General features: G+C 41.1%; 1 protein-coding gene across 3 annotated transcripts in view; it reads right to left on the minus strand.

Annotated features, from left to right (window-relative positions):
* Positions 1–14,316, minus strand: part of LOC141128324 (lethal(3)malignant brain tumor-like protein 3) — a 116,058-nt gene that overhangs the window by 88,622 nt on the left and 13,120 nt on the right. For all 3 annotated transcript variants that reach the window (XM_073615557.1, XM_073615559.1, XM_073615558.1), the window contains exons 3-9: positions 11,794–11,917; positions 11,647–11,710; positions 10,362–10,530; positions 7,213–7,267; positions 6,885–6,973; positions 4,785–4,889; positions 2,765–2,900 (exon numbers count right to left, since the gene is read on the minus strand). In XM_073615557.1, coding sequence (XP_073471658.1) covers positions 2,765–2,900; positions 4,785–4,889; positions 6,885–6,973; positions 7,213–7,267; positions 10,362–10,530; positions 11,647–11,710; positions 11,794–11,917 — 742 coding nt within the window. The remainder of the gene's footprint in view (positions 1–2,764; positions 2,901–4,784; positions 4,890–6,884; positions 6,974–7,212; positions 7,268–10,361; positions 10,531–11,646; positions 11,711–11,793; positions 11,918–14,316) is intronic.

Here is a 14,316-nt window from a genome sequence, read left to right on the forward strand (position 1 = left end):
AAGCCATTCCCACCAGGAGAAGAAGTGATTATTGCTAGTGGCTATAGCAGCTGTTAGCACTAATCGCAAGTAAATCTGGCAGGCTGATCTTGGCCGATTTCTGCCGAACCAGACAAGATTTGAACTGTCTATGGCCAGTCTAAGGACCTCCACAACAGACTCCTAGAAGATTCGCAGAGAGGGAAAGGTCCACACCACGTGGAGAAAACTACCCACGGAGGCACCACAACATGCACACAAGGGGCTAGAGGTCAGGTAGATACTGGCTAGATGTTATGAAGTGTAATAAGCCCAATGAAGAAATTTAAGTTGACTAAATCTGTCTATAGCAAATATCAAGTATTGTAGGTTCCCACACAGTCCTTCCAATCATCCTCAATAAGATTAGGCAAGTCTTGTTTCTGGTAGGTACACTAATTTGGTGGCATAAGCTAGAGATAGATGCAGATACATAGCGGACAATGGCTTCCCTATCACTTTAGGAGGTGAGCAATTTCTCCAGAGGGCCCAATTCTAAAGTCAGGGGCAAAGGGAATCAATTCGTCAACCGAATGCCACAGTTGCAGGTACCAGAAGAACATTTGGTTAGGAAGTGAAAATTTGGATTTCACTTCATTATTTGCAGTAGCATCCCATCCACCATATGTTTCAAGGTGGTGACCCCTTTAACTGCCCACAGGTGGGGATTCGGCAAAGTGTGAAGGAAGAAGGGGTTACCCCTACAGAGGAACATGTGGTGTGTAACTGGACGGAGTGTGATAGTTTGCTCTGGCTCGTTTCCAGACTCAAAATGTAGTGCCCATCATGTACTTGATTTTGACATTGGATCGAAGGCTCCAGAACACCAGATTAGGGTAGCACAAGAACCCATTATAGCTGCCTTAATTGTCACCACTGGATTATCCTTGGGTTGAGAGAACCACCACCTGACTGTGACCAACATAGTAATCAATTTGGAAAAGAGAAATTCAAGTCCATCGTGGAAAGGTGGTAGCTGAAGGGTTATCTTCCCCAAGCGAGGGACCCTCCCAGCCCAAATAAAGGAAAAGGGTAATGCCATATAAAAAATAAAGACATTTTGGGAAAATCATTTTGAGCAGATTCATTCTACCCAGTGGGGAGAGATCACCATAAAAGTTACATCTTGAGCTAAGTTGTTTGAGTAATAGGTAGAGAATAACCACTGTTTGGGGGTTCCAAGTAATATTCTAGCAAAGAAAATGTAGATTTTTTAAATATAAGTGAGAAGGGTCAGAATTAGCCTGGGAGACAAGTGGTTAATATCCAAGGGTAGGGTATGTGAATTTATCCAACGAGCAAAGAGGAGTGCCCATACCAATCTTGGGGCAGGAAGGATATAGCGGGAATAGAACAGATTTATCACAGTTAATTCTAACCCCGGGGTAGGAACCAAATTCTTCTATAATATTAAGCGACTGATGGAGAGAGGAAGAGGCATCACTACAGACGTCAGATACAAGAGGGTTTCCTCTGCATATAAGGAGAGTTTGTCCTCTAGTGGGCCAATAGTAAAACCCTCCGCAGAGGGGTTCCAACCCCAGTTGAGAACGGGCCCAGGGAAAGAGGACACCCCTGCCTTGTACCGAATCGGAGAGGGAACAGTTCAGATATAGGATCTATCTTCCACACTCAAGCTGTTGGGGCTGGAATACAGAAGCTTCACCCACAAGATAAATTGGGGACCAAATCCAAATTCCCATAGGACACCCAGAGGTATGTCCACTCTAAGGAGTAAAATGCTTTTTCAGCATCCAGGGAAGCCACCACCGCCAGGTGTTCAGGGGAAGCCAAAGCCAAGTGCATGAATATTCTACAAACATTGTCAGTAGCCCTACCTAACATGATCTCGAATTAGCAAGCATGTACTAAGGCTGTAATAACAAAGTTCATGCGGCAGGCTAGAATCTGAGGAGTTTAGCGTCCACATTAGGAAAATAAATTTGACAATATGAGGAGCAGAGTTCTGGGTTCTTACCAATTTTGAGCACCACAACCACAATTGCTTCCTACACAGAAGCCAGCTGAGAGCACACCTCCAACAAATGTTGCAGCATTGCGTGGAAGCGTGGGGCTAAGACCTCCAGTACATGTCATGAAAAATTCTGCCGGAATCCCGTCCGATCCAGGTGTTTTTCCAGACTGGAAGGAGACCACTGTAATCTGTACCTCTTTCAAGTTTGTCTCTAGCTAATTACGTAGCTCTAGCGATAAGGGCTGGAAAGTAGATTTTCTCCAGATCACTCTAAGATACTTTAGAGCTTTAAAGAGGCCGATAGTAAGAAGCAAAACTTCGGTTAATCTGTATCACATCTGTCAAAATAGTCCTGAAGGTTCAGCTATACATGGAATGCTAGCAGAGGGCGAACACTCATTTGCCAGCCATGCCAACAATCTACCGTTCATCTCTCCTTGTTCAAAGATCCTCTGCATCTGGTGTAGGAGAGTCTTCCGAGTCAAGTACATGCCAAGTAGGATATTGTCCCTATGCAAAGGGGCCATCATGGTTGCGAGAGTCACCATTCTGGCCATATGTCTGCTCTAATGTCATAACGGCAGCCTCTGTTTCCAGGTCCACCTGTTCCTCTCTGCATACCCATCCTATAATGGACTGATACTGGCCCCTAGTAAAGACTTTAAAGGCATCCCGCACCTGATAAATGCATTTTTAATTTCTGTTCAAACTAACTAGAACTACAGTAATAAAATACAGAAGAAATGTTATAAATTGCATTTTTTTTCTTACCTTTAGGGGGAGTAAGTCTGTGTCCAGTTTTCTCACACCATCCTACTTGATGTATATCCACAGAATCAGCGTTAACCCAAAAATCATAGCAATCTGGATATCCATCAAAATGTAGCCGCATTCGATAACCTTGGACCTTTTTAAAAGCAAGATATGTAAAAATCAAATCTTTTAAGTCTTTTATGCAAGTTGTTTCTAAATGGTTTTGACAGGTGCCCGCTCCTACTTCCGCTCAAATCGCTTAGTTCTCCATCCCCCTCCTTAACCGTAGTCTTCTGGGCCGCATCACAGGTCCCAGAAGACTGTGGGAAAATTCACAATACGCAGTGGGCACCTGACTGTGAAGCTGCAAGCTCTCACAGCTGGGTTCCCACAGTTAAGATGCCGCCATAGGGGACTGAAACTGGTGGAACAAAGGGCTCAGGTAAGAACAGTGCTGGATCCTGGGACAGGTGTGAGTCTGTTTAATAAAAGTAATAAGCTACAGTTTTTGCAGCTGCTGGCTTTTAATTTGAAAAATTAGGCCCCTTTCACACATGCTGTCAGTTTGTCCGTTTTTCATCCATCTGTTGACGGATGAAAAATGGACATCAATGCATCTCTATGAAAAAACGGATGTAAATGGATGATCATCCATTTACATTAGTTTACATCCACATACATCGTCAACCATTTTCTGAAACTGATTAAAGCTCATTTTTTTAACGGAAGAAAAATAGGATCGGAAGAAAAACTGATGTAAACTGACAAATGGTTAATTTTTCATATGTTTTTGCATTGGTAGTGGATCTAAAAAAAAAACAACTGATGAGCACGGATGAAAAACGGATGAATACTTCGTGACATGACTGAACTGATGAAATGAACAGTCCCCGCATGTGTGAAAGGGGCCTTGGACTGGAGCTTCTCTTTAGGATGTCCTGAACATCTGAGCATTACTCTGCTTTTTGACACAAAGTTAAATGTTTACTTTAAATTCAAGATACCTGTAGCCAAACAAATTTGAAGCTAGGTACAATAAGGCAGTTAGAAGAAGCTGGTACTATGTAGGAAAATCATCCAGTTATGCAAATGCTTAATCCAATGCTAATCGCATTCAATGGATGCAATTCAAGCAAGACAGTGAACTGTAATGTTCCTGACAAAGTGCATAAGCCATATTGAACTACCTCATTCGCAGCAAATCACTCTCATCTCAAGTCTAATGCTAGCCATACACCAGTCAAAAAATCGTTCGGACGCATTTTTGAAAAACAAACACACAGTCATGGTAGCAAAGGATATTGCCATCATGTAATGACTGATTTTTGAACAATAAATAGTTTTCATTATTTTGGTCTATTTTTCTTAATTACATTTTTTCAGGGAACGATCACAAAAAAAAAACAAAAAAAAAAAAAACACGGGTATATAAAAATTGCCTATCTTGTTGGTTGTATGTTTCTTGTGTGTACTATTGCTATGCTCTTTATTTTAGACATGACCATTGATTGATAGAAATGTTTACCTTCCGGGTTAAAGTTTTTTTCACACATGCGCAGTACCAACAGTTCGTTTTTTAATGGACGAGAGCAAATATTAACACACACATTAACCTTTCAATTTATCACCTGTTTGGAAAAGGTTTTCCAAACTTTTCCTTTGATTTTTTCGCTCAAAAACCTCACAGCCAATTATCGATTTGTGCCCATTAACTGGACGAAAAACTGTCCAAATGACGGAATTTTGAACGATTTTTCCTCTAGTGTATGGGCACCTTAAAGCAGGTCATACATTAAGCAATTTGTGTTTGCAGGATAGAAAATTGTTCGATTCCCTCATCAACACAGTCAGTGTATTCTGAGTAGGAGGTTCCCCAGCTATCAGAATACAATAATCACTTCTAGCTGCTATAGCTGCCGGCAGTGATCATGGGAAAAAAGCTTGACGAGCCGATTGTAATGAAGTTGATCAAAGGATCGACTTTAGTACAACCAGCCTGCCCATATATGATACAAATGTTAAGAGTGGACACGGTTACCTCGACTGAAGTAAGGACGCAGTATAAAGATGGATGTTCAGGATCTACGCCTTCCAGCTTGTATCCCACTTTAAATCCATTACGTGACTGAGGGAAAGACTGATGCTGAAATAATAAATCAAAAAAGGTATTGTAAACATAAAAATATACACTGGTGGAGAACTAAAGGAAGTAGAAGATTCAACCTTTCTTCAGGAGAAAGCGGATTAACTGCTGCAGGCAAGATGCTTTCCTTCCCTAGTTTTCTCCAATGGCCATACAAGGAGCACTTATTTTCATCCTTGTTTAGGATAGGTGCTAAAAATGTTGTTTTTAGCCCCTTGTCTACCAAGGTACATTTATTAATGTTCTGGTATACAAGATCATGGCTGCTACTTCCCACATTTGTATTTGTAAGCATTAACTGCAACACATATGTGAGGTATCGCTATGAGTGGTGGAGTGAGAGCAAATACTGTAGGGCAGTAAATCATGTATATGTATAAATGTATATTATTTCGAGGGTTTTTAGAGCGTCACCTATGGGGAATTTGGGGTACCATCGTTTTTTTTGTGGTTTCAGTGGCACACGCAATTTTAAAGACTTGACATGTATCTATTTACACAATGCAACCCCATCTTTTATATATATAAAAAAATACTGTGTTTTATTGCATTTGTTTGCACTAAAATTCATTTTAGTGTATTTTTTTCTTAAAATATGCATTTAATAAACAGTTGAGCAAATATCATGCAACATGAAAAAAAAAAAATGCAACTACCATCATTTTATTCTATAGTGTATCTGTTTTAAGAAAATATAGAATTGTCTGGGGTTATACGGTAATAAAAATCCAAAAAAGCAAATCTGTAAAATGGGATCAAGCCCTGGTTCACATTGGTGCGATCTGACATGTCAAATCGCATGTCAAATCGGCAGCAATTGCTGGCAATAGCACTGTCCTAATTGGTGCGACACTGCATTTGCGGCACCGCACCGATTTCAAAAAGTAGTTTCTGTACTACTTTTTGCGATTTCGGGCTGCGATTTACATCGACATCTGTGCAGAAACCTGCGCAGATGTCTTGTAGAAATTGCGGCAGAATTCAGACTGACATGAGTTCGACTGAACTCGCATGGCTTCATTCCCGCAGCTCAGTGAGGGACAGGAATATAAAGACTTGTGGGTTGTACTGCCAACTACAAAAGAATTTGTACACAGGCAAATAAAACGCAGTGACCAGTCCAGTTCTTTTCTGCTCCCCATGGCTCAGTAACTAGCCTGCTCAGTGCATCCATGTGAGAGCTACCAAACTCATTGATCATTTATACAAAGACACTAATTGCGATTTAAAAAGCCACAGATGTGGGAAATTAACCTTTAATTGACATTTTAACCTATGTGTTACCTTGTGTGTCTGTACCAAGGCCAAACATTCCAATGTATGTAAACTTTTGATTTTGGTTATCATTACGGTTTAAAAAGGAGTCAGGCAACTACATGATAATAAATGGCTTGATATGATCATTATCATTAAATAAAAGCCATTTTTTTGGCATGATCAGTCACATTTTAATTATCAATGCCAAAATTTCACAATTTCTAAAATAGTCTTAAACTGATCACAGATAGATTTTTTTTTTTGATCAGCCAGAAGGCTGATCAACAAAAAAAAAAAAAAAAAAAAAAAAAGAAAAAGAAAGAAGTATGGATTCCAACATCCACACAAGGGAGGTGGATAGAGGAATCCTCATTGTGCTATTGTATTCTGACAGCAGGACTTGTTTTCAAAATACAAGATCACACGCGCCAAAATCTGCCCCTTGATGTTACTTATGAAAGACCATACAGAAAGTTTCTTCTCATTTAGCATTGTGGGAATCTGGGTTTCAACAGCCATGCCATTTAAAGCCAGCAAATGTGAGGCAGGATGGTAAACCGCTCTTTGAGATTTTGCTTAGGAAAAATTAACATTTCTAGATGGTCTGTATAACATAGCAAACATTCACTTTTTGAATTCTGTGCCACTTTAACTGGTTAAGGTGTATAAACTATAAGGTTTAGCATACAATTTTGTCATCAGGAACATTTCCCAAGTGCAGATTATTACAGAAGTTACCTCTTTGAAGAGTTTTAGAGGAGCTGCTGGCATCTTCTCTTCTTCTAGGTAAGAGACCCAGTTCCACGATTTCTTCTTAGCCGTGGGTGCTAAATGTTAAAGAATCATAATAAAGAATTACAAATAACATAGTCTGCATCATCTATAACAAGGACAGCTGAACCAAATCAAGTTAAAAAAAAAGAAAATCATACAGTCACCTTAAAGTAACCAAAGACACCAACAGATGGGAAAATTCTGACAAAGAACTGCTTGCTCAGGCAATCATCTCATGTCTATGGGTATCTTTAGAATATTGTCATTAACAACACTGGCCCTTCTACCATACCTGATTTTGTTTGCTTGGAAGGTTTTCGACCTTTGTGGTGGACTCTGACTTTATCCTATTAGTGAATAATAAGCATAAAAGTGACAATGTTTAAGGAGATCTATAGTTACAGAATACATTTTCAAAATTACATCAGCATTGTAATATCAATACAAATAAAAGGTTTTTTTTGACATTCCAATATATAGCCTTGTCCAATATATGGGGGGTACTAAAGCATATGCCTGTGGAGGGGGTGTTTACCTGCAAGGGGATGCACAGGTGATCTGTGTGCCCCTGTGCAGGCAGGCCCATAGACAGGACACAGCCACTGCTCCCAACCTAACATCTGTGTGGGTGCATGTCCCCAAACTCACAGTGTGCGTTCAGGGACATGGCCCTCTACGTGCGAATGCTTTTGTACGTCCTGTGTGAATGAGGCTTAAACTTACTTTAAAAATCGAATGTCATGTTGTGATTGCTGCCCATCTGCTAGCAATCTCTGTCCACAACTCTCTGAATTCCCTGCATGCTTTGCACCTTTTTCTTTGCTCATTCCTTTGGTTTTCTACATACTACTACATAGTACTATATATCCCATGGTAACATGCCGCCTATAGTAAGTGTTGATTTTGCATGTTTACTGTACTGACTCTGCCTCCTGAAACCCCTCCTCTCAGCATTTCTGCAGTTCAAAAGGCAGGCTCTGTGAAATGTGTGACACACCAGCACATATTTACAGAGCATAGTGAAGAAGTATCACAGCAATCGAGGAAGATCTTACAAAATAATAGCAGTGGGCTAGAAATAATTGAAATTCAGTTTGCAAAAAAATTATGTTTATAAATGTTGACCATAGATACACTTTAATACTTTGCAATTTAAACTTTTAAATGTTTTATAACAGAGAATTACTATTCTTTTTTCTTAAAGTGGTTCTAAAGGCTTAAAAGTGGGGTTCCACCCAAAAAAAAAAAAAAAAACTACATGAAAAATCCTAAAAAAAAAAAAATACAAAAAAAAATACAAAAAAACATTTGGATATATTTTTTTTTTTTTTACTTACCTCTAAATGCCTGTTTCTAGGGGGTCCCTTGTAGTCTGCCTCTTCCAGTGCCTGGGCTGGTGACATCACTTCCCCCTCGGCACAGGAAGGGCTCGGCTCTGCTCCCTCCCTCCTGTCAATCATCTGGGACCCATTACAGGTCCCAGGTGACTGAGCGGCCAATCAAGGCGCAGCTCGCGCATGCGCAGTGGGTGCCAGGCTGTGAAGCCACAGCCCAGCGCCCACAGTTGCAATGCCGGCGCCACTGAACGGAGGGGGAGACGAGCGGGGCTTCGATCCCCCGCATCGCTGGACCCTGGGGCAGGTAAGTGTCCAATTAAAAGTCAGCAACTGCAGTATTTTTTTTGTTTTTGACTGGAACTCCTCTTTAAGGTTTTCCTTCATGCATTTTATGCATGAAGGTAAAAAAACCTTCTCTGTGCAGCAGCCCCCCCATACTTACCTAAGCATGATCTTTCTCCAGCAAAATGCATGGTTGCCTCGGCTCTGCTGGGTCTCTCCCTCCCCATTGGCTCCCACTGCTATCAATCACAGCCAGTGAACCAATGAGGAAAAAGAGGGGGCAGGGCCAAACCACGGCTACATGTCTGAATTGACACACAGAGCAGCGGCTCAACTCGGGTGCTCCCATTGCAAGCTGCTTGCTCTGGGGGGCACTCGGTAGCAGGGACGGGCGAGATACATCAGCGGGGGACCTTAGAAGATAAGGATTGTGGCTGTTCTGTGTAAAACCGCTGCAAAGAGCAGGTAAATATAATTTTTTTTTTTTTTTTTTTTTTTTTAAATAAACAAGAAGAAGGAAGAAGCATTGCCTTTATCATCACTTTAACCAAATGTACCCATATATTCACAGTTGTATTTGTTGTGGTAAAAGGTTTGTGCCAAGCGCTACACTGTTCCTGGACAGCACAATCTTAACAATCCAGTGTTTTAGTGCTCTTTATTTGGGTTTTCCTATCAGACTCTCTTACAGCACAAGGAGAGTAGACAGAAAAGCTTTTTTGGTTACATTCTTTTATCATGTCTTTTTTATTAATTTATTTCTTTATTAAGTCTCCTGCATTTTTAAACCCACTTTAAGACCAGGCTTTTTCTGGCACTTTTTGTTTACAAGTTTAAATTAGTATTTTTTGATAGAAAATTACTTCTAACCCCCAAACATTATACTTTTTTTTTTTTTAGCAGAGACCCTAGGGAATAAATAAGTCCGGCCGACCAAGAGGAGGGGTGGGTTGTTTGTTTGCTGCCCCCCCCCCCCCGCCCAACAAAAAAACAAAAACAAACACCAGCCGCCCCTGCGTGTGATCCTGTCTCCTCTGATTCCCCCTTTTACTGTCCCCAATACATCTGCTGATAGTACAGAGCCTTGGAGGCACTCTGCACATGTTCAGTTTGTTGTGTATTGCTAAAGAATTTTTTTCTTTTTTTGGGGGGGTGCATGTAATCAGCACAGCGCCCATCAGCACTGTACAGAGAGTCAGGGGTCATGCAGCCTCATAGAACAGTCAGAAAAGAATGAAAACTCCTCCTACAAGCTTTAACCAGACACTGATAGAAGTCACAAAACTGCTATATACTGCTGATAAGAAAAGGTATTTAGTAGTTTATATTTACTAAAATAATTGCATTTCCATATTCTGTGTACTGAGACCAGATATAATGAATGCAGGGTCCTGGGTTTAGTAACACTTTAATGCTAAATTCCATTAATCATGAATTTATTTATTTTTCACATTGCGCAGAAGGCAAATGGATGTATTGGAACAAAAGTGAGCAGGAACACCTTGAACTTCCAAGTGGACAAAAACTGACAGCAGAGAGATCTCACTGTCAGGCCTCATTTACACTTTCGAATGGGGCTAATCGCTGGGAACCCCCACTGGTCTCCCAAATGTAATTGCTAACAGCCCCATTTGCAAGTGTGAAGAAGTCAAGAACTGGTCAGCCCACTAGGCTCCACCTACCTGTAAGATATCACTTTTGAGTGGAAGGACCATAGAAATAAAATACCATGTTATCGCTGTTAAAATTCTAAAAAGACACACCACCTACATACAGTATGTAAACAATCAGGGTACTATAAAGCAATACAGTTACAATCTACCTCTTCTTCATCTATAAAATCCTCTTCATCCCCAGAGTCCAAAAGCAGCTTTCTCTTTTTTCGCAGTCTCTGAGGACGCTCACTCTCTGTACTGGTCACTGGGGCTGTAGGCACTGTGAGTGGGGATGATGTATTTGATTGCTCCTCTATAGGAGGTGGCATGCTTTCGCTACAAAACATAGGCATAAATAAAAAGTTATTCCCTTGTAGCTTATATAAACGAACAGTTTTTTTTGGATTATGTAGGTTTTAACCACACTATAGTAAAGCGGTGGCCATGTGCAAATAATTCACACATAAAAAAATATACGTCATACACAAAACTCAGGAGAACATGTCTTAAATATTGTAGGCCAGGGGTGTCCAACCCACTGCACATGCATGGCTGTAGGAAAGCCGGGGATGCTGTGCACTGCACGGGGGGGATGGGACAGCCCCCTCCATCGGGGGAGAGGGGGGGGTTTAGTGGGGTGGTGGGTAAACCTTTGACCTTCCTTGGTCACATTGAATGAAGAGGAATTGTCTTGGGCCACACATAAAATACACTAACAATAAAGCCTTGTAAACATGATCCGAATATCGGCTGGTTCAGCATGAACTGGCCAACGTTCTGTACGTGTGTGCAGCTACCTGTCTGACAGAAGCCGGCTTCTGTCGAATGCATCTGAGCAGAGCCGATCAGTGTGTTCTGGCATGGGACAGCCCCCTCAACCAGAACACATGCGTTGTAGACAGTAATGAAAATTGCCTGTCAGCTTGTAAACTAAATATAGAATACTCACACACCTGCTCAAATTAGCCCACCCAACACCTGGTTTTATTACAGGAAAACTGTAGAGAAAACGATGCAAGCTGCCATTGCTGACCTCCTCCTGAAAATACTGGCTGTCCTGCTTTTCATAGCCATGAAACACGTATATAGGTCAAGGTTTTTGCCTTCACTAACTGAATGCTTGATTCAGGTCTGCGACTCAGAATGCATTAAACCAGAGACAGTCTGACAACCAGCATTACCAGAAGGACAGCCATGGCAGTCAGCATAAGTCTATCATTACGGGCTTCTTTGTTTAAAAGAAACTTTTACTCATAGAATCACAGAGGCAGGCATTACCAACTTCCTTCTTTTCAGAAAGGGAGGTCGGCAATGACAGCCTTCTTAATTAGGGCAGGTTTCCTTTTTTACTTAAATTTTGATTTATATCTTTGTTTCTCCATTTAGAAAAAAAGCCTCTGGTTGTTTGCTCCAGCTAAGGAAGTATAGCATCTGTCTTTTTTTTTAACTTACCCCTCCCCAGCTGTCTCCTTTTTCTCCATTTCTTCAAGTTTCCCCTCACTGTTGCTTTTACTCTCTAGAAGAAATCGTATTAAAAGTCAAGGTTGGCACAGCTGGTGGAAACACATTCAAACATTTACAGATGCCATATATACATACCCCGTTTAAAGGCTACGCAAGTGATGCTTGTAATGTTTTTTTCTTGATTTTGGGTCTTAGGAGGAGCGATAGTAGTGTGAGAATCTGTAACGATTTCCAGGGTGCCAAACTCACTGAGCCGAAACTGGGTGCAAAGATAGCAATGAAGGTTCATAATGGTACACGGTTACTAAATGGTATTTACAAAAGAGCTCAGGCACACCACATGGGCTTTGCATTAATTTCTGAACATTCGCATCAATTTTCACAAGTCCAACACAGAATAAACAAGTATAAATAAATAAATAATAAAAAAAAAAAAAGAGGCAGTCCTCTACCTTTCAAAATGTAAAACCAAGATTTATTGATGCACTCAAATGCAGTCCTCAAGTCAACAATGATTTTAAATAGGTAAACCCATGTATAAAATAATCTGCACTCCTTTGGAGCTTGAAACTTAATTTAGGAGGGTATAGACTAGTTGTGGCAGGCTTGAGATGTATATAACCTGTACTCCGCATTGCAACCCCATGATTACAGTTACCCATTGCACTTCTGCAACTGTTAAAGGCTAACTCCACCTCATGCATAAAATGATAAATGCACGCATATTTGCAGAAAAATAGTGCCCGTTTAATAGTTTTTTTTCCAAATTGGCCTGCAAAGCATTGCAACCATGATTAGTGTATAATAGATGCAATGGTCAGACTTCTACAGACTCATCCTGCAGCTCCTTCTCCATATCAAGGTATGAACCTACAGTTACTAAGTTTTAGGAAGTGCCAATGAACTACGAGTGTGGTAATGAACACACTTGTGTTCCACTGAGAACTACAAGTTAATTTGGCCACAGTGGCAGATGGGACTTGCAGGTCATTCATTCACAGATTGTAAACAAATGATGCGGCTGTGCGAGTAGTGCCCTGTACAGAAGCGCAAAAATTCAAAAGTGACAGCTGCCATTTGGAAGAAGAACCCTTGCACACTGTCAGAGGGAGTAGTCTGCTTGCTTAAATATAGGTGAAACATGTAACATAGTTTAAAAAGTGGAGTTAGCCTCTAATCTTACCAACAGACACGGGAAAGTGAAACCCAAAGGTGGAACAGTGAGAGCTGAAGCTCCAGGTACAACTGAAAATATCTATCCTCAGAATCACTGCTGTAAGGCGGTGGTTCTGTACATAACTGCAACAGCCTACCTGACCACAGGGCGACTCGGGACTCGACGAAGCATATACTGAGCTTTAACAGTACTGAGTGTCAGCTGGATCTACTGATTTGGATCAATAAATCTCCTCTATAAGGACTAAACATTTGCGTGCTTTAAAAAGGGTGGAAGAAGTAGATGACTGCCTTAACTCCCATACTAAAGGCATTGCCGAGCTCCAAGATCGGGAATGATTTTCAGCCCTCTACAAGATCAAGGACCAGGAGAATAGAAATAAGCTCAATAACTTGAGAACCAGAGGGCTAACTGAGGCCACTTAGGATGCAAATTTGGTGGACAGGGCATGGGGCATCTTCAATACTCTGTTGGAATGGCCACACACCTCTCCTTTGAGGTTTGACCTACACCTCCCCCCCATGAAGCAATGGGCAACAACCCAAGAAACATCCTCATCAGACTACATTACCAGGAAGAAAAAATCCTACTTATGGACAAACTGAAGTTCTCCTTGGAAATGGAATTTGATGGTACCAAGCTGTAAATCTTTTGTGATCTGGCCACTGAGACCCTCACTTGCAGCTGAGCCAACAAGCCCTTACTGGAGCGATTGCACACCAACATCCAATGGGGCTTTCTGGCCTGCATAATCAGAAGGCATGACAGCCGCTCAGCCATACTGAGATTTATTGAAGATTTTCGTGACTTCTGTGCCAAGATCGATATCTCTCCCTCTGCATTACCTGGATGGATGGATCAGATTCCATAATGGACAACCCCCCCCCCCTTCCCTAACATTAGCAAAGGTTAAGTCCTAAACCCTAATGTTTGAGACAACGATCCACTGCCATAAGCTCCCTAATGGCCTGGTAGGACACGAGATCAGACCTACACTGTACCTGTGATCCAATGTTACCAAGCAGCATGCATCAACACTAGGCCATTGAAATCCCCCAGCAGCTTGATGCCTTACAAAGTTCAGCTATTAATGGTTATGTTATTACAGTTTGGGCTTTCTCTTTGCTACCCTTCCCAGGGTATTATTATATGGTCAGGACTAAAGTTTTTGGAGACTTACCTAGGCATAAAAACAGTTTTATTATTGTAACACAAGCTAGTGCTTTCAAATGGGTAGTTTTATAACTTTGGATTTGTACTGTTTACACAAAGGAGCTGCACCTACAGAATATATTTTGAGTTATCTCCATAGGATTTTTTGGCTACATCATTCATGAGCTGCCATGCACGCCGAATAGGCTTTGACTCTTTTTGCATCCGCGACAACAGATTTGAGACACTTTGGGTTTCATCATTTAGCTGACAATTTATTAGATCGGTTTCATGTTCTTTATGCGTCTTTGCCCATGCCTCTTCCCCAT

Source organism: Aquarana catesbeiana, linkage group LG02, assembly GCF_042186555.1.
Source record: "Aquarana catesbeiana isolate 2022-GZ linkage group LG02, ASM4218655v1, whole genome shotgun sequence".
Taxonomy (NCBI): Eukaryota; Metazoa; Chordata; class Amphibia; order Anura; family Ranidae; genus Aquarana; species Aquarana catesbeiana.